This window comes from Leguminivora glycinivorella, chromosome 16 (genome assembly GCF_023078275.1).
Source record: "Leguminivora glycinivorella isolate SPB_JAAS2020 chromosome 16, LegGlyc_1.1, whole genome shotgun sequence".
Lineage (NCBI taxonomy): Eukaryota > Metazoa > Arthropoda > Insecta > Lepidoptera > Tortricidae > Leguminivora > Leguminivora glycinivorella.
In genome coordinates this window covers 8,836,296-8,863,547 of record NC_062986.1, presented here as the reverse complement: position 1 = coordinate 8,863,547, position 27,252 = coordinate 8,836,296, and the positions used below count along the sequence as shown (strand labels likewise).

Genomic DNA, 27,252 nt, shown 5'->3' with positions numbered 1-27,252 from the left:
AAAGACCAGTCTGCTCCGAGACCACGGGGACAATGCCGTCCTTGAAACGTCGGAGGTTAGTGTTTAAAACATAGTAAATACGCGGTTAAGTCCCGTTTGCAATTTTAAATATGTGTAAAAATCGTGAAAGTTTGAATCTGTATTATATATTCTGTGGAAATACTAAGTCCATATTTTTATAAGTATAGGTACGTAACAATTGCATACAGGTATAGGTTTATTTTATACATGCATAACTTTTCTCGTCATTGGTTTACTAGTAACAATTATAAAGTTATGCTGTATTTTACGATAGATTCCACGAATATTAGGCAACTATTTGGTATTCGGTCTTTTCAGCCATATTGCCGAAAATTTGGTATTCGGTCATCATTGTTTATTTATTACTATTCTGCCGAACACCAATTAGGTAAGTAGTTATATTAGTCATATTATATGTACTTATTTACACACAATAAAAACAGACATAATATTAATAATTTAAGTCATGTTTTAAAATATTTAAAAAAACGATGGGCCTTATTTAGTAATACATAGTTTGTTCAGGTTGGTACCAGTACCTGCCCTTAATAAGGCCCAGTGCTTATATTTCTTCTAAGTTTTATCAATCATGCCCTTTTGTATATTTTCTTCGCAGACATAGAATCAAAAAATGCCCTAAATAGTTACTTCTCTAAATAAGGCCCATCGCTCGCTTCTTAAGTTTTATAACTTTGTGTTCATGAATTCAATCATCAATTTTTGTGATAAGTATTTATACTACGGTCTGTCGTCTAAAACACATTTATTCAGGACTATGCATTTAGGATATGGTACTCTAAATTAGAGGAGTTCAAGTCATAACAAACAGTGCGTCAAGGTCAATGTGGTCAAGATAGGCAGACTTTATTTCATATTAAGTTTAAAGGGACAAAATTAGGTACTTAATTAAAGTAGTGTGGGGTAGCCTGCTGTCCTTCGGGGCAATAAATATTATAATGTATTTTGTTTATGTGTATTGTGTATCATAAGTACTGGGCGTTTACGGGGTCGCCTTCCACTCTGAGGCCACCACTCAAATACTGGCGCTGTTGATAGCTCATCTTTGAAGATTATATCCGATCCATCTCTATTTCCGCAGCGCTACTTCTTGGGTATCGAAGGTTGTGAACATGTGGACACATGGGCGGCATGGGCCTTATTTCATACCTGCATCAAATAAGACCCATAGTTTTTCTGTTTAATAATACTTACTTTTTACTTTTTTACTTACTGCACGAAATTTTTGAACCATTTACACTTATCAAGTTATAAAATGTACATAACATTTCGAAACTTAATAGCCGGGCCTTGTTTGCATTGACATTACATATGCCCTTAGTAGGTAGATGAAATGAGTATTACCAACGTTTTAATTCTGCGGTAACAAAAATGCTTTGCCGAAAAGTATAAATAAGATCTAAATAATAAAAGTATATAAAGTATCTATACGTTTAAATAGCCTAGGTTTAAATTTAGCTGGCAAATTAGTTAAGCATTTTTATGGTTGGTATGCATATTGGTAACCACGAAAAAATGCACATTTTATTACATTATGGTAAGTAATTAAATAATTAAATAAATATTGGGGACACCTTACACAGATCAACTTAGCCCCAAACTAAGCAAAGCTTGTACTATGGGTGCTAGGCGACGATATAGCGCAGGACACCATCGCGAGCGCAGACTTCTGGCCGAAAGGTGTGGTTTTTCGGCGATTCCGGGGCAACTTGCCGAATCCTACACCGGGGCAAACGACGCAACGGAGCCACACTGTTACGTCATCGCCCAAATAAATTGTTTAGTTTTAAACTTTATTGTTTGTTTTTTTTTTCATGTTCTTACTTACTGTTTTTTTTTTATTTTTTGTTATCTAAGTTTCGTGACGCATTGGTTTTACTGTAATGTCATGTAAACATGTTTTTACTAACAAATAAATAAATAATACATACTTAAATAGATAACATACATACATACAATCACGCCTGTATCCCATAAAGGGGTAGGCAGAACACATGAAACTACTAAAGCTTCAGTGCCACTCTTGGCAAATAAGGGGTTGAAAGAAAACGAAACTGTGACATTGCAGTGACAGGTTGCCAGCCTCTCGCCTACGCCACAATTTAACCCATATCCCATAGATAAATACAAAACCATACTTAAATACATAAATACATACTTATATACATAGAAAACATCCATGACTCAGGAACAAATATCTGTGCTCATCACACAAATAAATACCCTTACCGGGATTCGACGAACGACGAACGACGACGGGAACCGAAGACAACATTAAAATTAGGTAGTTAATTAAAGTACTTTGAAGTAACCTGCTGTCCTACTGGATAAATATTATAATATATATAGGTATCCATATATTTTTATTCTTTTCCTTCCGGCGACCGTTCTTTGTCACCCATGTTTCACAACTAAAGAGTAAGACGAAATTGACGAGTGAAGATGCTCTGACTGAAACAATTACTTTTCATATTATTAATGTTTACCATTACACACAGAGCACAATCTCATCGGTAAATATTGTCAATTTTACTTTATTTCGACGTGCGTTTATCATAGCGCTCTTGAACACAGATGTCATATATACCATAGATCAAGCAAACGTATCTACTTAGCGTGTCAAATGAACTCAGTGAAATCCACTGCGTTGTCCGTCTTTACTCGCAGCTTGCATCTTTTGGGTGTCAATTTTTGTAAGTTGAAGTCAACTAAAACATAAAAATGCCTCGTTACGTGATATTCAATTGCAACAACACAAAAATTATGAATAATCAAGAGCCTAAGCATATTTAAAATTACAGGCAAGAATCAACTTCAGTACAAAATTTGACACGCTCGGCCCCTATACAAATATATGAATTTGTTTCTTCTATCTAAATTAAGTTCTGTGCTCTTGAATAATACGATTTTGTAAAGAAAATATCTCCTAGATACATACTATCAATTGTGTCGCTTAGTTTCAAACTTGGGTACTTAAATCCATTCTGCTTTAAGATTGAATATATAAAAAATATATATTAACCTTGTAGCAGAATGGATTTATCCAGGTTTGAAGTTAAGCGACACAATTACGCTTAATTCGGTATGTAAGAAATACCTTATTTTTTGTTAAGTTACTGATGGGCCTTATTTCATACATGCAGCAATTTGGGAAAAGTGCACCTACTTAATGCACAATTGCACATGGACCCAATTTTTTGACCCATTTACACTTATCTAATTATAAAATGTACATAACATTTCGAGACTTTTAACCGGGCCTTATTTGTATGTAGATTACAGATGCCCTTAGTTGGTAGATGAAATGAGTGTTAATATACGTTTTAATTCTATGGTAACAGAAATGCTGATATGTAAGTATAAATAAGTTTTAAATAATAAAAATATCAAAAGTATCTATACGTTTAAGAATCGATACCTAGGTTTAAATTTAGCTGGCCTAGGTTTAAAATTAGTTAAGCATTTTTATGGTTGGTCTTGTTCTGTGCTAAGCATTGTATTTCTAATGCTAGGTAGGTAATATGTATACACAACCCTAGAAAATTAGAAATATAAGATGCATATGTAGCTTTCCATAAAGGTCCTTTTGCTTCATATGCAATAAGATTTTGTTTGGCAGATTTTTTGTTAGAATTCTGCTAAAAAGTTCTAATTACCTTGGAACATAATCCGGTGTCTGGTAAGTATAATAGGTACCAAATTGTTACCTAGTTAAATTTTCCTACGCTGTCACTTCTGTCAAACATGTGCAAAAGAATAAGATTCACATACATTTTTGGTAGGTAGATACTGTCAACCAATTATGTAGAATCCTAGGCCACTCTAGAACCCTGTCGTATTGACACCGTCCTTTATTTGCTACAGAAGTCAGTTTTACTTTTACTGTGAAAGGGTCTAGATTGGCCTATGACCTAGGATTCAGATTAATTGGTTGATTGTACGTACCTACTCCTATACTTAATATGGCTTCTCTTTGAAATCGAAAAGGTTTTAGCTTTTTACATACCGAATAACTTTATTTCGCTAACAATGTGACTATCTTAAAAGAAATCATCTTTTAAGATAATCACATTATGTATAAGATAGGGAATTGTTTCTACCATTCCTTAAAACATTACAAATTTGCATTTTAGTCAAATCAGTACGCTTAATATCTTCACGGAGTCCAAAACATTATGCATCAGAAGTCCGAAACTAGTGGTCCAAGAGCTGGCAGGATTTTGGAGTAGGTCCTTGAGGCAACCTGGAAAGGTGCTCAGATGCTTCTCTGATCATAGCCAACATCAGGTCTGCAAGTCTGGCAGCTGGGGAGCGGGGCTTTATCGAGCTATGAATTTTTAAAGATTTAATTTTTTGAGGCCCAAAAAAGGTGTTTGAGGCAACCTGGAATTATTAAAAAGTGAAAATAGAGTTCCTCAGAAGTCGCATAGTATTTATGCCAGATCATTTGGCCGGGTCCTTCACCGTGCCAGAACGGTACAAAGTGGTAAAAAAAAAAATTCCAAAAAAGGTTCTTGAGGCAGTCTGTCATTTTTACCAGTGAAAGATGAGGGTCTAAATAGCCATGGAAAAATAATGCCATGACATGAGGTGGGGTCCGTACCCTGCCATTCGATCTTGAAAGTCAATTTTTTAGTTTTTCGTAAATAACTCGTAAACGGTGGCCCACAGAAAAAAAATATGTTAAACAGAAAATATCTACATAAAATTTCCTACAGGAAAGGTTATGTCCGTTTTTTCGATATGATCAATATATAAATGGATAATTTAGTAAGAAAGTTTTTTTTGATCGATTACATGCTACGTTTTTCGTCAATATCTCGTAAACGGTGGCCCACAGCAAAAAATTATGTTAAACAGAAAATATCTACATAAAATTTCCTATAAGAAAGGTTATATAAGTTTTTTCGCTAGGATCAAATTTTTAGTTGGAAAGTATTTTTAAATAGATATTTGGGCCGTTTTTTGTTGATAACTCAAAAACGGTGGCTCACAGCCAAAAATAATGTTAGACAGAATTAATCTACATAATATTTCCTACAAGAAAGGTTCTATAAGATTTTTCGCTAGGATCAATATTTTAGTTGGAAAGTATTTTTAAATAGATTTGTTAATAACTCGAAATCGGTGGCTCACAGCCAAAACTAATGTTACACAGAATTAATCTACATAATATTTCCCACAAGAAAGGTTCTATAACATTTTTCGCTAGAATAAATATTTTAGTTGGAAAGTATTTTTAAATAGATTACATGGGCCGTTTTTTGTTAATAACTCGAAATCGGTGGCTCACAGTCAAAACTAATGTTACACAGAATTAATCTTCATAATATTTCCTACAAGAAAGGTTCTATATGATTTTTCGCTAGGATCAATATTTTAGTTGGAAATAGGGAATGCAACCGAGTAGTGAAAAAACCGAGTTTCGGTTAAAACCGTCCGGTTTTCACCGATTTAAAACTCGGTTTTCAACCGAGTTAAACTCGAGTTTTTTCGTTGAAGGATTTTTGTATAAAAGTACTAAATACATCAATTAAGATGCAAATTCTCACCTAGAAATTGACGTAAAGCCAATGTAGATCACTTTACTTGCTCAAATATTTAAAATTACAGTGATCACTTTACTTTTTCAAATTACTTGTAATTGTTATTGGAACTTCTAACAACCATCATCGTCCTCCTTGCATTATCCCGGTATTTGTCGCGGCTCATTGAAGCCTGGGGTCCGCTTTGACAACTAGAGTCTGGCTAATGAAAGTTGAGCCCGAAAAAACGTGGCAATTTCAAAAAAATTGAAGCTGGCAACACATTGATAACATGGTTTCTTTTTTATTAATTCTAATTAATTTACAGCACTTACTTTACTATTTTTTATGGTGTTATTCATTATTATTTATAGATTTCGCTGTTAACTTTTACCGAAATTCGTTAAAGCGACAGTCACACTGACAGATGACAATCAATGATATGACATCCAGAGTTGCTGTTTTAAAAAAATACTGGGTTCAACTTTCATTAGCCAGACTCTAATCGCAAGATTTGGCACATGCACTAGCTTTTCGAAAGCCTTTGCCGTCTCATCTTCCAACCGGAAGGATCCTATTGGAATTATTCCGGTTTCCTCGTGATGTTTTAATTCATCGAGAAGCGACTGGTAAATATTAAATGACATTTCGCACATATGAACTCATTGGTATGAACCATGGTTCGCGTTCGCACTCTCTTACCACTAGGCCACCAGCGCTTTTTGAACTTCTAACGACTTTTTGTAGTACTTACGTTGTTCAAGATTCACCTAATACGCCAAATATCTGATATTTTATGAAAGGCAACTGAACGGTGTTTAAGAGATTTGTAATTGTAACATATATGCTATTTTCACGAAATTGTAGGATGAAAGAAGAAATTTCGAGGCTATTTTTTTGCGGAGACACTGTAGGTAAAATTAACTAAAAGTAAAGTTTTGCGGATGCGGTGTCGGATCTGGGTTCAGGTCCAGGTCGGAGCCAATCGGGTAACTTGCTTAACAATCATATAAAAAAGTTTGGAAGGAGCTTATCTTTTCCAGTTCATCAAACGCGACTGTTTTATTTGATAAAAATACAAAAGACAATATACGTATACTGTTAAGGTTTATGGAGTTCCCTGAATGCCTCATGAATCCTATTATTAGAACTCGAGCTTGACAAAATTACGTCTTGAAAACCCAACATGCTTAACAAACATAACGAAGAAAACAAATCAACTATCATATGCCATGCGTCTTTAAGAGTTTCTTTCTGGTCATCATCAGCGGTTCCAATTCATCAAATGCCATTCTTTTTAATGTAATTCCTTGATTTTCTGATAAAGATTTAAAAGTCACAATTGGTGTGCCGTTCAGATTTGAGGAGTTCCCTTGATTCTTCATGGAGCCCGCCACCAAAACACGAGCTTGACCAAAATGTGGCTTATAACCCCAACGTTCTTAGCAAACGAAAATCAGTTTACCTTTAAGATTTGAAGAGTTTCCTTGAATTCTCCAGGATCCCATCATCTGAACTGGACACCACTTGATAAAAATAGGACCAAACTGTATATACATTCGATAAAAAATAGGTTCAGAGTCGAGGGAGATATCGAATAACAAATATTTAAAAAAATACAGATGAACTGATAACCTCCTCCATTGATCTCTTAGAATCAGCTTTGGACACTTGGAGGCCTTGGTATTTTTTTCTTTTTATATGATATTTATTTCATTTTACTCCTCCATTGATATTTGGAAATCGGTTAAAAATTAAAGAACTCACCAGGACACAAAATATGCCAAAACGATTACTTTCATCATTTCAATTATAGATGAGATTCGTTCTCAGAGAGTTGAAAATAGTGTCTTTTCATCCCATTTTACATCGGAATATGCTGCGTCTAACATAAAAAAATATGTAACATCACTAACGCTACATTTTTAAATTGTTCATGTCGATTGAACTTCAGATATACTGTTCACCTATTCCTAAGAAAAAGTGGTCCCAACATTCAACAAATTGTCCTATGAGATTTTTATTTATATACTGTGTTACAAAGTCCATAAAAACACAATATAAGCGAAAAATCTGTTTTATTTGACAATTTACATGAAGGTAACAAAAACTCGGTTATCAACCGAAATTCGAATCGGTTTCGAGTTTCACCGAAAAAAAAACCGAAACTCGGTTTTCGGTTCTAGCTGCATTCCCTAGTTGGAAAATATTTTTAAATAGATTTCATGGGCCGTTTTTTGTAAATACCTCGTAAACGGTGGCCCACAGCTAAATAAAATGTTCACGAGAATAAAATCTACATAAAATTTCCTGTAAGCAAGGTTCTATACGTTTTTTCGCTAGGATCAATATTTTAGTTGGAAAAAATTTTGAAATAAATTACATGGGCCGCTTTTTGTTAATAACATCAAATTACCGGAAATAATATTAAACAGAAATAATCTATATAATATTTGCTACAAGAAACGTTATGTAAGATTTTTCGTTAGGATCAATATTTTAGTAGGACAGTATTTTAAATAGATTACACGAGCCGTTTTTTGCAAATAACTCGAAAACGGTGGTCCACAGCTAAATCAATCTTCAACGGGAATAGCAAACATAAAATTTGCTACAGTAAAAGTTATGTACGTTTTTTCGCTAGGATCAATAATATTTAAATAGATTTATTTATTTATTTACACAAAGAAAATTACACAGTATGACAGTGTACAAAACTAAAGCACTGTGAATTTTAAATAAACATTACAACAAGTAACACAAAATTAAATATTAAATAAACTGCTAAATCAAAACATTACATACCATAACATAACTAATAAATAACAGATGAAGGCCTAGCATCCAATCACACACAAAACCTCATGCATTCGTCACGTATAAACGCCCATCTGCTCGCAAGAATATCAACATTAGGTGCCACGTCTAAAAACTCATTCACTATTTGCAGTGCACAAACTAGCGGTGACTTGCGGCAAAACACGGTTGGAGCGGCCGGCACCGCCAGTAGGGGGTGCCTACATTCACGAAAAGCATATTTCGTCACAGGGGGAACAAATAGACGTACCAGCTGGGATACTAAAACCGGGCAATCTGACTCCCCCTTCAAAATACCACATGCAACAGACATCAGCACGACATTACGCCTAACTCCTAACGAGAAGAAACCCCACGTCCCCAAAAGGAATTTTGTTAGGTACAAGAATCGGTAATACCCGTAATTTTTTTTGTAAAAGAAACGCATAAACGTTTTTTGGACCTTTTCGAGCAGCAGGATGTAGGGCGCTTCATGGGGATTCCAAACGGCTGAGGCTGTCTCAAGCTTACTTCTCACGAGGGCAGTATAAAGAAGCTTTATGTCCCTGGGATCGTCAAATTCTTTGGCGTTGCGGACAACAAACCCAAGCCTGCGGTAACAGTCTGCAGCAAGCATTGTCATGTGCTCATGAAAGTTAAGGTGGGAATCTAAAACAACCCCAAGTCCCGTATCGATGTGACACGGGCGATGGATTTCCACCCCAGGAGATACTGCCTACACAGGGGACTACGCGCTTTACAAAAAGTAATAACCGCACAGTTGTCAACATTGAACTGAAGTTTCAGAAGTTTGTTTACAAGACTCAATTCATAAACCCGATCAATATCACTTTGTAAAGATTGTAAGTCAAAATCTTCCTGGACCCTGTAAATTAGTTTCAGGTCGTCAGCATAGAGTAGGCATTGCGCATGCTTAGGCACCAAGGCCAGATCATTGACCATAACACCAAAGCATCCGTGCTGCACATATTGCCGTCTATCACGTAGATAACTAGCAAAAAGGCAAAGCAGTTCAGGCGAGAAACCAATGCTGCATAATTTGCTTAAGAGTACGTCGTTATCTACGCGATTAAAGGCTTTTTTGAAATCAAAGTACAGCACGTCCACCTGCATCCCTCTATCTAAGTAGCGCGAAACGGAATCAACCAAGGTTAAGAGGCCTTATTCCTAAAGAAGAGCGTTTTTTGCAAAATGTAACATTTTTCATTCAAAACTATAAAGAAACTATACTTAAGTGATTATTAAAAAACTGATAATGTTCCTAAAAGAACATATCTTAAGCTAGTTAATCATAAGATAATATTTTAAAATATGTCTTTTTATACTTAAAACAAATCAGTTTCTTCGGAAGACGTTTTTAAATTTCGTAGTGGAATAACTCTTTAGAATCGTGATTGTGGTTTTAAATATGTTATTTGGGGTAATAAATGATCACAATCCTATTTGTTATATCCAGCACCGGAAGCATAAAAGAAATTCAGATTTTCAAATTTCGTTCCGATTGATTAAGTTTTAGAGGACGAAATAGTCGAGAGTGGCACCTCGATTGTTTTCTATAAACCTAGTTAATAAATAACAAGAGTATTAATATTCCCTATTTGAAAGGGGGACATTTCCATTTTAGCATTTTCGCTCCTGTTGTCTCTTAACAAACTACGTAAACTAAAATTCACAATCCTGCGGACTAAATTGACAAATGACTGACAGATGAAATGTTACCAGGAACAGTGAAATAAAAATAGTGAAGGGTATATGTTAGGGTGTTTCTTATTTTATCAATGTTAAAATATTCTATGTCTCACCCCCTCAGATTGTTCTCTGGTACTAAAAAATAATTGTAATTTTTTTTCAGAATTTTTCGTTACATTTTAGGGGTCGCTACCACACGTTGAAAATTTTGATTCTTCATACAAAATGATTTTTTTATTACTTTTTTTTTTATGATACTGATGACGAATCATTGTATTCATGTACCTAAAATTTGATATAACATTACAGCTTAATTTTTTTTTACGCATAAAATTCGTGTTTTAGGTGTATTAAACACTGATTTTAGTGGATTTTATTGACTTGTACCAACAGTACAGGAATAAAAATTATTAAAAATCAAACGAAATTATTCTTAATATCAAATATCCTTAAAAATAGCTTTAAATACCTTAAAACATTGTTTTAGACAGAAAAAACGAAAAAAAAAATTAAAAAAATCATTTTGTATGAAAAATAAAAATTTTCATTGTGTAGTAGCGACCTCTAAAATTTATCGAAAAATTCTAAAAAAAAATTACAATAACTTTTTAGTACAAGAGAACAATTTGAGGGGGTGAGACATAGCACTTTTTAACTTTGATAAAATATGCAACACCCTAGTATATGTCGATAACAATATATCGACAAGTTGTAAAGTAGAAATGCTCACGTCGTGGCTTGCGGGGGCGACGGTCGCGCGACGGAGATGCGACGCATACGAAATCAAACCTTATCGATATGGAAGTAGACGATGCGATGAGACGCGACGGCGACGGCCGCGCGACGGTCGCCCCTCGCAAAACGGTTTACATAGATTGTGGCGCCCCTATTAATTTCTACTCTTTTTTGCCAGACTATTAATGCGGTAAATGTCACCGGTTAAAACTTTGCCTCAAAAAGATTTCAAAAAAGTTTAAGCGCGGAAATTTAAAAAAATATACCTATGTTTGCTCGGATTTATCAAATACCTATACTTTTCAAATTTCAAAATGAGTTCAGACAAAAGTGATGTGGATGTGGATTTAAACTGTAGTAACCTATAACTGCAGTAACCTTTCTTATAGGAAATTTTGTGTAAATTTTTCCTCGTGGACATTTTATTTAGCTGTGGTCCACCGTTTACGAGGTATTTACAAAAACGGCCCATGAAATCTATTTAAAAATACTTTCGAACTAAAATATTGCTCCTAGCGAAAAATCTTATAGAACCATTCTTGTAGGAAATATTATGTAGATTACTTCTGTATCACATTACTTTTGGCTGTGAGCCACCGTTTTTGAGTTATCAACAAAAAGCGGCCCATGTAATCTATTTAAAAATACTTTCCAACTAAAATATTGATTCTAGCGAAAAAACGTATAGAACCTTTCTTATAGGAAATTTATGTAGATTTTTTCTCCTGAACATTTTATTTAGCTGTGGGCCACCGTTTACGAGGTACATATTTACAAAAAACGGCCCATGAAATCTATTTAAAAATACTTTCCAACTAAAATATTGATCCTAGCGAAAAATATTATAGAACCTTTCTTGTAGGAAATATTAAGAAGATTAATTCTGTGAAACATTAGTTTTGGCTGTGAGCCACCGATTTCGAGTTATAAACAAAAAACGGCCCATGAAATCTATTCAAAAATACTTTCCAACTAAAATATTGATTCTAGCGAAAAATATTATAGAACCTTTTTTGTAGGAAATATTATGTAGATTAATTCTGTATAGCATTATTTTTAGCTGTGAGCCACCGATTTCGAGTTATTAACAAAAAACTGCCCATGAAATCTATTTAAAAATACTTTCCAACTAAAATATTGATCCTAGCGAAAAATCTTATAGAACCTTTCTTGTAGGAAATATTATGTAGATTAATTCTGTCTAACATTATTTTTGGCTGTGAGCCACCGTTTTTGAGTTATCAACAAAAACGGCCCAAATATCTATTTAAAAATACTTTCCAACTAAAAAATTGATCCTAGCGAAAAAACTTATATAACCTTTCTTATAGGAAATTTTATGTAGATATTTTCTGTTTAACATAATTTTTTGCTGTGGGCCACCGTTTACGAGGTATTGACGAAAAACGGAGCATGTAATCGATTAAAAAAAACTTTCTTACTAAATTATCCATTTATATATTGATCCTATCGAAAAAACATACATAACCTTTCTTGTAGGAAATTTTATGTAGATATTTTCTGTTTAACATATTTTTTTGCTGTGGGCCACCGTTTACGAGTTATTTACGAAAAACTAAAAAATTGACTTTCAAGATCGAATGGCAGGGTACGGACCCCACCTCATGTCATGGCATTATTTTTCCATGGCTATTTAGACCCTCATCTTTCACTGGTAAAAATGACAGACTGCCTCAAGAACCTTTTTTGGAATTTTTTTTTACCACTTTGTACCGTTCTGGCACGGTGAAGGACCCGGCCAAATGATCTGGCATAAATACTATGTGACTTCTGAGGAACTCTATTTTCACTTTTTAATAATTCCAGGTTGCCTCAAACACCTTTTTTGGGCCTCAAAAAATTAAATCTTTAAAAATTCATAGCTCGATAAAGCCCCGCTCCCCAGCTGCCAGACTTGCAGACCTGATGTTGGCTATGATCAGAGAAGCATCTGAGCACCTTTCCAGGTTGCCTCAAGGACCTACTCCAAAATCCTGCCAGCTCTCCGTCTATAGACAAATATAGAGAGCGCTTGAGCGCGAGTAAGTACTTGCGCCGACGGTGGACGTGGGTGTGTGCGTGCGCCACGCGCACGCACACAGGGCCTCTCTGTGGGTGCCGCCCCCGTCAGCGCGACGGCGATAAAGACCTAAAAATCTCAAATTTGAATTCGTGCTTCGGTATCGTATCCTCTTAATGAAATTCAATCGCCGTTGCCGCCCGGGGAGCAAATGATGTGGCGAAAAGATTGATAGCGCTCTGGCGACGCGACCCTACCTCTACGTACGTGATTCTACGCAATGGCTTCGAATTGAACTTTGTAATAAGAAACGCTCCGCACTATAACTAATTTCTGTTTGCCGAGTGCTGCCCATGGGACTTTCATTGTACGGATCGATTACACAACTTTAATGAACTTATCGTATTCCTACTTTTTGACCTTAAGAAATAATTTTATACAAATTTAATCATGAAAGTATGAAAGAGCATCATCACCAGTTGATCATCGCCAGTGAACCAGGCGCCAGAAACCAGCACGCCCAGAAAATGGCGGCCGGTGCAATATAGGTTTTCGCAGCTAAAGTATTTTCGTTGGACGAGGGCAGTGCAGTGCGAAGCAGCCCGACGGAGCGTAGGCCAAGCAATGGGCCGGACGTAATCCAGCCGGCGGCAAGTTAGTTTTACTGCCACCGTAAAGTAAAAAGCTCGCGTAGTTAATATTAAAACCGCGCGGTTAATATGTGGGCTCCTGCTTTTATTATCGCCCCCAACGGTGATCGATCAGCCGCTAGGTAGCACTTTGTTGTTTCCAAAACTCGCGAGTTCGAAATTGTTGCCCGATTGCTACGTGTTTCCTTGATGAAGCACTATGAACGACATAACTTTAACACGTTTAACCTTTGAGTGAACGCTTACTAGTTTCTTATTAACGAAACCATTTTAGCGTGAGTTATATATTCAATTTAAACCTTTAATGTTTTGCCATTTATACATTTGATTACCTAAGTGTAATAATTTATGAACTTGCTTGTATAAGTATGATATTGCCGAACTTGCCGATTCCTACTAAAAGGATATTGTTACCTAAATATCGTTCTCGTAGGTATAATATGCAATTTAACTTCGTAGTTTATTTTAAATTCACAAAATATAAATTCTAATACGAAATTTATTTCAGTGTTGAATTCCGTGCTCAGTGAAAATATGTAATAACACTCGTTCCGTAGTCAATATACAATTCCAGGAACGGGTGGATTATGATTAATAGCGTCGGGTTCATCTCATTATTGATGGATCTGCGTCGAACTAATTAGTACCAGCGCCATCGCTAATGCCTCCAACGGTAACCTTTATTTTTCTCGTACCAGTCACATGTAATTGAAAATGCGAAGTGAAGAATCGCGCGCTGGAATTTATCCATAGCAAACTTAGTTTACTTTGACGTTTTAATTTGTCGTGTTAGAGCAAACTCGCTTTATTAAAATATTGCAGAACTTTATTTGAACGGTGATGAGCAAATAATAAATAGTCGGATGACAGAGCATGGAATTCCTCAAATTCACTTTGTGCTTTGACATCGCTCATGAAACCAGAGATGTTTTACGCAATACGTGCGGCGTTTGACAATTGATTAATGCAATTTCTCTGCCTAGTGACGTTCGGCCAATCGGATTTGCCTAACGTATTGAGGTGAGATACGAGCGGTGGCAGATATAATGCGTCAGCGGCGCAAAATGTAATAGTTATCGATTCGGGATAGAATTGCTTTATTGTTAGCAACGGTTAAAACAAATGAAACAGGAAAAGCGTGTCCCAAATTGTGCACGTGTAAACGTTGCCCGATCTGAAGAAAATTAACTAAATAATGGCTTGAAGTCGTTATTCTTAGGTTACCTACCTTTTGAACAGTAGGTAATAGTATTTTATGCAACAGGCGTTTAAAGGAGGTCAAAAAAGACGAGTGGCGTGGGTAACAATTTGAGGGGAAGCCGAAAATTGTTATTAAGACGCCACTAGTATTTTTTGACTCGATTAAACATTGCCATGGTTACAGAGCCAAACAATGCGTTTTCAGTTTTTTCGATACAACGCGCATGCGCGGAAAGCCGGCGGACGCTGGCTTTGTGGAATAAACTTTTATGTAGGGTTTTAAAGATCTATGCACGACCCTGTAAATGACGAATAACAGTTCGGGAGTAGAAAAACATTATTAACACAAGAAGAAAGAAAATATTTCCACATAAGGCTTGGCCAAACTTTTATTTTCATTCGTACTAAGAATGTGTATTATATATTCGTAATAAGTGTATTTGTTAAAACTACATTTGAAGGTATCGGGTAATAATAGCCTTTAATGTGTTATGATTTACGCTAAGAAATAAAATTTGCATATAACTACCTTTTGTATATTGGCCATTAGGTAAGCATAATATCTGCCCGCACTGGTACTTACTAGAGCATTAAATAGATATACAATGCTTCAAGATTTAAACTATTAAGTTGTATTTTTGTAGCTTAGTTTGAGTTTCAATACAGCTCTTATTTAAATTATTTTTTGCTCTTTTTATCATCATTTATTTATTTATCAAGGAGATAACACAGAAACATACATGAAATATAAGTACAGTTAAATGTTGGTTACATGTTTGAATACAGATGTTTCCTTAAAAGTGTCTCACTGTGAACACAAAATACCATTAGACTAAGAACAAAGTTTGTAAAAAGCTACACCCGAATATTGGGCAGTAGCACATGCCAGCAGATCAATTAATAGGTATCGCCGGGCGAGGCCCTGCAACGCCACTAAAATCACGGCGCTCTCCCCGAGTTACAGTTATTGCTCTTTTACAGCCCTTTCAAACTTTATTACGGCTCCAAATTCCACCTCTGACGCAACGCTGATACGGTGTGAGCATGTGCTTTTATAAGTAAAAGTTTAGACTTTTCTAGGCTTGTTTTGTACATAAAATGGATAAACAATACGTCGTTCTGCTAAAATGCTTTGATAACATCTAATATATTAACGTGAAATGATTTTAAATAATGGATTGTCAATACCGTTGACATGAAATGTATAAGTGTAGTAAAATGTCCCACTTTGTCGGTTACCATTAAGGCGAGATTTACTTATATCTTTATATGAATAAACTGACAAAGCGGCTTTATAGCAATCGACAAAGTGGTACGTTTTCCCGTGCACACTCACAAATGTTTAGATTACATACATACTTATTGACATCTCAAGTTGCGTAACGGGGATACGGCTAAACGAAATTGAATTCTAATTAAATGTATTTCAAAACTCTTTAAGCGGATCCGCATTCCGGCATTCGAGAGGGTAAATAGCTAAGTACAAAAAACGCAATTTTTATAAGTTTTGGAATTTCTAGATTCGTTAACACATTGTTATTTTCATTTACATGTTCACGAGGGTAGAAAATCGATCCACCTACAATAATTCAATAATTGTTTAAATATTATAATTCTAATTTCACTAATTTTCTAACGAAAACATGCCACAAATATGAACAGGTATAATAGATTTTTTGCTGTTACTACAGGTCTAAAATGCAGTTCGTGTTATTGGCCTCAACATTTCAAGGCCTCTACACCTTACCCACAAGACTTGATGCATCTAATTAGAAGCTTCAATCGCACAAAGCTAGCCAGGAAGCCTTCCTAGCATACTAGCTATAAGGCAATGTTGTACCTACTAGCTATACCAATAGAGCAAGAGCCCAGAACCGTAGCTTGAGAAATTAGGATAAGTTAGAGACTTTCAAGCGTCTGGTAACAGTTACGCCCCCGGTAATGGTCAGCAAATTATAAGCAAATTATAAATTATAATTACCAAGTAACACTGTCGGATCTACAAAATCGTCATTTTCATTTTATTGCATTAATGATCTTAAAACATCCAAATTTATAATATGACATTTTCAGAATTTTACATTTCTCTCTATTTTCCGAAATAATATGTCACAAGAACGTCGTATCTTACACAGCGTCTAGTTTACAATGTCGGATGTCGCGTTGTAACAATGTTAGCGGGAGCGCGGGTAGGGCGATGCGGTCGTTTGTGCCACTACCCACAATATTGTATGGATAACCGCCGACTTCGCGAGCTCACACACTCTAAACACAAACCACAACATCTAGCTGTCGTATTTCACCACTACAGAAGAAAATGCACAACACAGGTAATTTAGTCGTAAATGACACATGCGACCCATATTATTACCTATTGTCCAATAAAAAAAGGCGTTAGTGTCACATACGACCATTTTATATGAACCATGTCCAAACAAAAAAGTAGTATGTGACACATCCGACCAAATCGTTTAATAATCTCCTGGCAAGAATGTCGGTTGTACTATTTCTGAGGTTTCCTCAAGTATTTTCTTATTTTTACTTATGCACATCTTAAGAGTATCTAAAAATAGTAACTATTCCTAAATTTTATAACTTATTATCATAATTTGACAATTTTATAGAGCAAAAACCTGTTTGCAAAACTTTGATTGGCTCTGCTGGAAAGTAGTCATTTCGCAAATCCGACAGTGTTACTTGGGACCGGCGAATTCCTAACAGTATTTTCTAACACGTATACAAAAATCAGCCTTGAGAATTTAAGGAAAGTTAGTGCTTTTAAAAAACCTTATAGCAAAAAAATGGCCGACGGGCCGAACTAGCTAATATGCAGACATTAAACGTCGATACGAACTCCACATTAACTCACAGTTTCAGTTTCTCAAATTAGGAAGGTCATTCGGTTCTGGGCTCTGAGTCTACAAGGCAATGTTGCCACGCACTACTGGCATCAGATTAATTAACACGTATCGTCTCAAAGCTTTGCTGTCGCATGAAGGTTACCATATCAGTTATTGGAAGGCGTTTAGTTTGTATAGTATATCCTATTACTCAGGTCCGTCTTTACCCGGGGGTGCAAGGGGTGCGTGGAACCCGGGCGCAAGGGTCTTGGGGGCGCCAAATGAAAGTTGGATACTGGTCTTTGCGTTTCTTAATTTTAATGCTATAAATAGAATGACTGCATATAAATCCAGGCAGGCATACTCATTCCGTACTTTCTAAGTGTTAATTTCAGGCTGCAAATACATGTTTTGGGTGGCATTTCTAATCATAACCTGTGTGAAACTTAATTTATTTCATGTTATAAATGTCGTCTGTTTTGTGTGCCTAATAAATAAATAAATAAAATAAAGTATGTATCAACAATATTTAGAAATATGTAATATGCCACATATCGGCACGTAACTTTAGCCCAATTTAAACTTGATGTATGAGACGCAACGCAAGCCAAAATAGATCTTATTGTTATGAGCATTTAATACATGTTCATACCACATAATAAATTGCAAAGTGTGAACCAAAGAGGATCGTGTATTATAGAGAGTTACTGTCAAAGTAAATGTGTAATCACAGTGCATAGACTGCCATCTCGCGACACAAGCTTAAAACTTTTGAACCTCAGTTTTGACAATTTGGCCCATATTCTTAGCTTGATATTTATGTGTTAAAATGTCAAATATTAATATTAGCGCCATCTAGCCGAGCGTTCCCCAAAGGTGTAACGCCATCTTGGCCACCGTACCTTTTTCTCTATGGCTCAAGGTACGTTTTTTTCTTAGACCTTGGCCGTCTATACGAAGTTATATAGGTCTTTGGTGTGAACATATCTAATCGACAAAGGGACTCAAGGCTACACACGTAATTTGTTTAACATAAACAAAAGACCTTTAATACCACAATCACTAATCATACCTAATGTTTTTGGTTCTAATATCATCTACTCAGCTCATTTAAAGAAGATCAGCACGGGAAGCATGGTCGCGCGATAGACGATAAAATATCAGGCCGTCCCTATCGCACTTACAAATAGTGCGATAGGGACGGCCTGCTATTTTATCGTCTATCGCGCGACCATGCTTCCCGTGCAGGTGTATAAGCAATGGGTTTAGTTTGGGCACAGGCATGTTTCTGTTTGATGTTTAGTTTTTTGAGGAACCCTGTCCTAAAGACACGTGTAATCGCCTTTAAATTAAAATAACGTAAGTTGTGTCGTGAAATTATAATTTTCAGCTGTCAATATTTGTGACTGTGAACATTGTGAACTTACTTAGTGAAAATTGAAGTCATCGTTGTCAAGGTAGGTAAGTCTCTGATGCAATATAATTTCATTAAACATTTCACTTACACTATTAAGTTTGAAAGTAGACTAGGTGATGGAACACGAAATAAATTTAAAAACTGCGTTAATTTTTTTTACTTCCGTATCTGGCCCGGGACTCAAACCTACTAACAAACAATTTTATTCTATAAAATAAAAACTCTATTTTATTCCGATAATTGATACCGTAATCGCAAGAAGCATGGGGTACCTGACACTCGTTTGTCATACAAAATGTACAACAAAGATTATCTTTAAAATCGGATGATGTTTTTTTGATGTACCTACTTCTGTTTTGACAATAAAATATCAAATAACGTTCTTTCTTCTGCCGACGGCTTTTTAACTCATGTTGTTCTGTCACAAATCTACAAACTAAAACGACGACCGAAATCATCATTATCTTTGCCTCTATGAAAGTGTCAATAAGAAAACTATTTGCCTCTGATGCAAGTATCAATAAGAAACATTTTGATCTCAGTCGTCGTTACTTCGTTTTGCAGTTTGCTTTAAAAATATGAAGCTAGTACAGTCAAGTGCAAAAATATGTATCGAAAAAATCGTCTCATAAATATGGTACTACGCTCTTATTACACCGGACTAAGATGCTATGGGACATATTTTTGAGTAAGATGTGTACACCCATATTTTTACACTTGACTGTACTTAATACCTCTACAGTATTTTCTGACACGTTATTTGTGATACCCTTTTAATTTAAGTACATTTTGGTAATGATTCGGAGAATTCATCGTGTGTATAAACAACAAAATCTCACACATCCTATACGAATGAGCCGTATGTGGTATAAGTAAAATCAAGAAAAAAAAGGACTGACAGCGCCATCTATTGCAGCTGAATACAGTTACGTGGCATACAAACATAATGGCAGAATAGTCGACTCTGAATTACTAGAGTACCGCTATTGCACACTAGGTAGCGGTTATCGCAGAGAACATCTCGCTTCCCATTTTACGTCCAACCTTCTTAACTAGAATACTTTCCCTACTCGACACGAGATGGCGTTAAAATCAAGATAAAATCGCACCGGATGAAGCAAGAATGAAGAGCGAAACTGACGTTTTATTACGCTAGGTGGCGTTACTACAATCGACTACAGCCACAGTCAAATCACGTACCTATGTTTACCTCTATTTTCAAAATTTTGGTTTAGAAATACGAGTACATACTGTATTTTATACAACTCGATACTATTTTTTTTAAAAGATTAAAAAACAAATGAGTGGGCCACATTAAATTTTTCATAACGTCAATTTTTGACGTAAAATACAATAGCAACAATTTCATAGAGAAATCGCTCAGTTCCATTTATATATTATTTTATATTGCACTATGTATTGCATATGTATTGCTACAATGATTTGTGGAAGTGCACACATGTAGATTTGGGTTAATACTGCCGGCCAAGGTGGGTCTTACTGCAAAAGAATAAAAAAAAACTCTTCTCTAAAAGCAAGGATTATTTATATAGGATTTACTTACTTCCTACTAAGAATCGTACCTCGATTTTTAGCGCCACCTATTAAATACTATCATAATTACACTGATGCTGCCAACAATTTTTTTTTTTCGAAATGTTTTCGAATTGACAATCATCATCATCATACAATCATACAATCACGCCTGTATCCCATATAGGGGTAGGCAGAACACATGAAACTACTTAAGTTTCAGTGCCACTCTTGGCAAATAAGGGGTTGAAATAAAACGAAACTGTGACATTGCAGTGACAGGTTGCCAGCCTCTCGCCTACGCCACAATTTAACCCATATCCCATAGTCGCCTTCTACGACACCCACGGCATGGGGTCTCATCCGGAACAGTGCAAAATTATTTCCAAATAGAAATCATAGATGGCGCTAAGTGTCACGATTGACGATTATTATTTTTTTATCAAATAGATTTAAAGGTATTTGAAGCGTCATAAATTAAGTACATTATAAATTAAATACAAACATCGATGACAACACAAATTTAATGCATTATTTTAGAAATTTTCAAAGAAATAATATCACGTAATATATTGCTACTGACTATGACGCAACAACGTGAACAACCTGCGCGCGACAGTATCGAGCTACCTAAATTTTATTGCATATTGTCACTAGATGGAGCTGTCACTATCTACAGTATACTGCCAACGAAACGGTGCGATTGTGTGCGTTCCGTTCATTGAGATATATGTACTACGTACTATAGGCGACGTTGCCAGACGGAAACTCTGCACAAGCTGACAAATGCGCGGAGTGCGCGAAGCGGTAATTTACGCGTAGAGTAGTAAGTCCACCATCAGATGTGACACATTATTATATTCCGCCTGTCAAAATTATTTATTTATTTATTTACAACTTAAAAAATACAAAGTAAGCGATCACTGCCGCCCATGGACACCCGAAACACCAGGGGTGTTGGAGGTGCGTTGCCGGCCTTTAAGATGGGTGTACGCTCTTTTCTTGAAGATTTATCTTCTTCTTTAAAATACAAATATATACTTATATATAATAATATTTATATATAGTGCGGTCAGTTTTTTTGGACAAAGCGTAGGTATCCATTGTTCTCTTTTTTCATGACCAGGCCAAAGAAAACAGCAAAAAGTGAGCGTGCTAAAAATACAATTTTACTCAATAACTATTAACAATCAATAAACAAATTAACTTTTTTTTTATATTATAGTAACATAATTCATAAAGTAGTAAGTAGTTACGTAATAATTTTCCAAATTGAAATAAATATATTTCGCAAATCTATTAGAGGTGAAACACATTAGTAGGAACAATGAAAATGGCACATCTGCGCGGTTAACTTTTTAGTCTATGATTGCGTCACCAAAATCGCGCAGCCTCGCTCCGGCTCGCGTGTTCGTAGAATATTCAGCTGTCAGCCGATAATATTTGTTTGTGTACGTTAATAATGTAGGTATACGTTTGTAGTAGTGTGCGTGACAAAAATGTCGTCTATTTCTATTAAAAGGTTAGCTGGTAGAGAATGCCTTTTGGTATTAAGATCGCCTTTTGTACATTTTTTTTACTGTGCAATAAAGTTTAAATAAATAAATAAATAAATAAATAAACAGCTGCCAATGATCGAAATTCAAATTAGTTGAACAATTTCCATTGAAAAAAAAAAGTTTGTAATGCATCGGTCCGAATTGTGGATACTAGTTTTATCATCTTTTAGTAGATACAATTGAATGTAAAATTATTTATTTTGCCTGACACTCTTGAGTATTTTTTATGCCGTTATTTTAATTTTACAATATAATATTTGGAATATAGTGCTTATAATTATTAAATATAAAACATTTTTTAAATACTTTTTGATACAAAATCATACTTCATTGATTTGGAACAATGCTTTTTATCGGACCTACAGTCAACCAATTGGAACCCTAGGCCACTGTAGAACTATATCATAGTAACGTTATAAATCAGATTGTAAGAAACCTCTTACTGCTTGTCATTTTGACATGGTTGTAGAGTGGCCTAGGGTTCCAATTGGTTGACTGTACATCCGACACTATCGGAAGCGTTTATCGGATGTAGGATGTCGATCTGACACCCGATATCGGATCGGATAATGTGAAAACGGCCTAAGCATTAACCGTTAGTGCGTTTTCACATTATCCGATCCGATATCGGATGTAGGACCGATATCCCATACATTGAAGCCGCCATCTTTGATTTTTGCCTTTGAAATCCTTCCGACATTTGCCACATGCACGACCGATGCGATGCATGCGAAATCAAACCTTATCGATATGGAAGTATGAGACGCGACGATTGCCGACTGGCTAGGATTTCCGAACGCACACGAATGCGCGCTCGGTCGCCGATCTGCGGCGGAGTGGGCCTAGACCTCGACGCGACGCCGCACTTGCGTCGCGCGAAGCGCAAGAGCATTTTAAAACATTATTATTGTACAAATATAATTATTTATTAACCACATCAGCCCCCCCCCCGACCAAACCAAACCAAAACACACAACATTTTTGCATTTTTCCCCTCGCTAGGTCGGAAACACGCGTTTTGTCCTTCAATACCAGCAGGTAAAAACCCACTAGTGGATAAAGTAATTTGACCTTGAATATAGTCATATAGTGAATCTAGTGATGACGATGTTTTACCACCTGTGGAACTCCTGGAAGCAGTGATAAACGCGTTTTTTGCGTTGTACTTTCTTCGCTATAGTGAGGGAAAATGTTGTTGTGCTTGTGTATCGTGGTTCAACTATAGAATACTTTCGCTTGTTCGTTTTTCAATTCCACACTCGCCGTTAAAATACAACTTTGCACTCTTGTATAACAAATAACTATGTATTTTATATTTTTGAATATATTTTTTCAAACTGGCACTTAAAAAGAGTTTAAACGTTTTTTTTTTCTAAAAACCTAAATTTTTCAACAAAGGTTTTACTTTTCACTTTTCGACATCTATCAATGAGAAAGGACCTTTTGTAGTAAGAAACAATACGATTTTTTTATTTAAAAACGATAATGTAAAACCGGCCAAGAGCGTGTCGGGCCACGCTCAGTGTAGGGTTCCGTAGTTTTCCGTATTTTTCTCAAAAACTACTGAACCTATCAAGTTCAAAACAATTTTCCTAGAAAGTCTTTATAAAGTTCTACATTTGTGATTTTTTTCATATTTTTTAAACATATGGTTCAAAAGTTAGAGGGGGGGGACGCACTTTTTTTTCCTTTAGGAGCGATTATTTCCGAAAATATTAATATTATCAAAAAAACGATCTTAGGAAACCCTTATTCATTTTTAAATACCTATCCAACAATATACCACACGTTGGGGTTGGAATGAAACAAATATCAGCCCCCACTTTACATGTAGGGGGGGTACCCTAATAAAACATTTTTTTCAATTTTTTATTTTTGCACTTTGTTGGCGTGATTGATATACATATTGGTACCAAATTTCAGCTTTCTAGTGCTAACGGTTACTGAGATTATCCGCGGACGGACGGACGGACGGACGGACGGACGGACGGACAGACAGACATGACGAAACTATAAGGGTTCCTAGTTGACTACGGAACCCTAAAAACGGCCTAAGGGTTACCAAGGCTCGATCGGCGCGCCTAGTGGACGCCAGGCTTAAATTGTCTGGTCTTGGTGTTTTAATAATTTTATGTGTTTATGTATAGTCGTAATTTATTTGCGAAGTATTAATTTTATATCTGTATTTTTAAATTACACTATGTTGTGGTACCGGGAAGCATATTTTAACTTAAAAGGACGTAATGACAACATTTCATACCATGTTTCAGAAAATAAATAGTTTCGGAGTTTAAATTAAGTTTGCAGTGTTTGCACAATTTTATGAATAAAAATATTACTCTCGAAAATGTTTTATCAAATACGTACTTTACATTTTGTTCATTATGTTTACTACATGTACATTCTTAGCTATTATACTTATGTATTTCTTACATAATAATATTCATTTCCATATTTCTAATTAACTACGCGCCTGCTTTAGAGTGCTTTAAATTTTAACAAATCAATGCATCCTTTGGTCGGGGGCTGGGGCCTCTCAACTCAAGGTCGCCGGCGCCGTGGTCGCGGGGCGCGGGGCGTGGGGCGCGGGGTGGGGCGCCGCGGATCTCGTTCATTCAATTCCGCTTGCATGTGTTGCGGACAGAGCGAGTATATTATACGTACGCGGCGAGCACACATACAAGCCGCACGGCAACGCCATCTGGTAATGTTCGACTTTAAACCGTCCATGTGACGTTATAGGTTTAGTGCGTGAAAGCTAAAACAGATGTCGCAAGATGTTGCAGTTTGATGACTATTTCGACGTAGGATACTGATAAGAGTTTTGTTGGCCACGCGTGGCTACTGGCGCCATCTAGCTCTTTGAGTGTGGATTAAATTTAGCCTACAGGTCTAGAATACTTAGGACGGCGCCCATTTTTAGTATGGGATTAGGTATCTGTACTAGTATTATTTGATCTGTGCCCACGGGAAGAAAGGGGGTGGTGAAATTCTTAACCCGTTATTCTTAAAATATTTGGGGAAAATATGCTTTTCCAAATGTAGTGCGAAAAAGGTTTCCTGCGGAAACGTTCGTATTTGTCATGCTAGTTCAGTCAATGTCAGTACATCTTGTATTTACACTGACTGAAATAGCATGACACGTTCGTGCGTTTCCGTAACAATTCGAAGACAAATCTTTTCGCACTACATCTGTAGCCACTTCCAGGCTGCGAACAGCGCCATCTAGTTTTAAGCCTACAAGGCCCATACATTTCAGGGGTACGCTTTTTTGTATGTGCTTTGTCAGTGCAGTATTAAATCGTTCTTGTCTAAAAATATAAACTTTTTCAATATGGTACTTACAAACACGAGCATGATGAAAAACGCCGCTATGTAGGAGCTTCGGGCGGTCAGCATCGACACGAAACGGTAGTGCTCGCCAGTGATCACATTCCTGTTGACAAAACATGACATTTCATTATTTTATTATTGTCCCAGATTTGTAAGAACCTCTTTTTGACACATGACAGCGTCCACAATACGTAAACTCGCGCAACCTAATGAAATTTTAAATAAAATCCTTTAATAATATTAAAAAAAATAAAGTACTTAAAAACAATATTTCGCTTACTTTAAACATAATCTAGCACATGTTACATTTTTGCGGATCTTCGTTAGTGAGTATTTTACGATATTAATTTATCACGCAGGATTTACTTATTACGACATTTATCATTCATTTTTATTTTTAAACTAGTGCTGTGTCAGTCTCTCATTTCGATTCAAATGACATTTCAGTAAGTTGATAGAAATCGTACATTTGTTTAAGCGCCTCCTTGTACAATAGGGCCTAATCGATTCAACCAATTCGAAATTAATCGTTAGATTTGGCAAACGATACGTCTTAGCCACATCGCAACATACTTCAAAACAAATGTGTCAAAAATGTGAACTTACAAATCCGGGACAATAGCTAGGTAAAATGGCTAGGCTAAAAATGCATTATATTCGCTAGGTGCACGACTGCTGCTGCCCTGGCCCCGTAGCCGAATGGCATTTCTGCGACGCGAAAAATGGAAACGCCGCAGAAAGGTAGTCTGGCTCCGTCGCGCCAATACGCAAGAGCGATAGAGATAGACAGCTACGAAAGAGATATTATCGTGAGTGTTTCGTGAGAACATCCATGACTCAGGAACAAATATCTGTGCTCATCACACAAATAAATGCCCTTACCGGGATTCGAACCCAGGACCGCGGCTTAGCAGGTAGGGTCACTACCGACTGAGTCAAACCGGTCGCCAAACGAAATCGAAACGCCGCAGAAAGGTAGTCTGGCTTTGTCGCGCAAGAGCGATAGAGATAGTTAGCTACGAAAGAGATATTAATTAATTCCGTAGATCCTTCCGTCACCAGCCCGCCACACCCTCGTTGAGCTCTGGCAGCCTTACTCACCGGCAGGAACACAACACTATGAGTAGGGTCTAGTGCAATAGCTTGCTTACCACAAAGCAGGTCGTGAGCTTGTTTGTCTGTGTTAACTATCTTACAATATAAAAACCCCCTGATTATTACCTCAATCTAATGTGACACTAGGATTTTGAGATGCAAGCGAGCGTAGGGCGACAGCCGTAAGACACAGCTAATACCGGAAATATTCCGTGATTATTTAATGAATCTACGGTTGTACTCACGTTATTATATCGCTATTGCTGCGACATGTTTCGGGCAAATTCGGAGGCCCCTCTTCAGGCATGTAGGATGTCCACGAGGTTTAGCCGCCGCGTGAACTCCTATATGCCTGAAGAGGGGCCTCCGAATTGGCCCGAAACATGTCGCAGCAACAGCGATATAATAACGTGAGTACAACCGTAGATTCATTAATTATTTGAATATGTCTCACGAAAGTTTAACGTGTATATTCCGTGATTATTACCTCAAATAGCCCTTGTTGTCCTCCTGCTCAGCTAAAGACTTGATCGACGCCATTAAGAGATCGTCATAGCCAAGAAACTCGTCAAGGACGAATCTCGAAAAGGGATCGCCGAAACATTCGTCTTTACTCGGGTCTAATGTGACTATCTTCACTGGGATCTTGAGACGTAAACGGGCGTTTGGTGAGAGACGGAGAAAACCATACTCTAGGGAGTACTCCAATATATAGTCATCATCTGAGAACAAAATAAATTAATCTATGATAGACAATTTAAATCAACAATAAATGCGTGTGAATATCAATTAGGAGGAGG

The 27,252-nt window shown here is 36.4% G+C and overlaps 1 protein-coding gene across 1 annotated transcript in view; it reads right to left on the bottom strand.

Moving 5' to 3' along the window:
* Nucleotides 1-27,252, bottom strand: part of LOC125234567 (membralin) — a 159,650-nt gene that overhangs the window by 122,490 nt on the left and 9,908 nt on the right. The window contains 2 exon segments of the mRNA XM_048140857.1: nt 25,370-25,460; nt 26,940-27,174. Coding sequence (XP_047996814.1) covers nt 25,370-25,460; nt 26,940-27,174 — 326 coding nt within the window.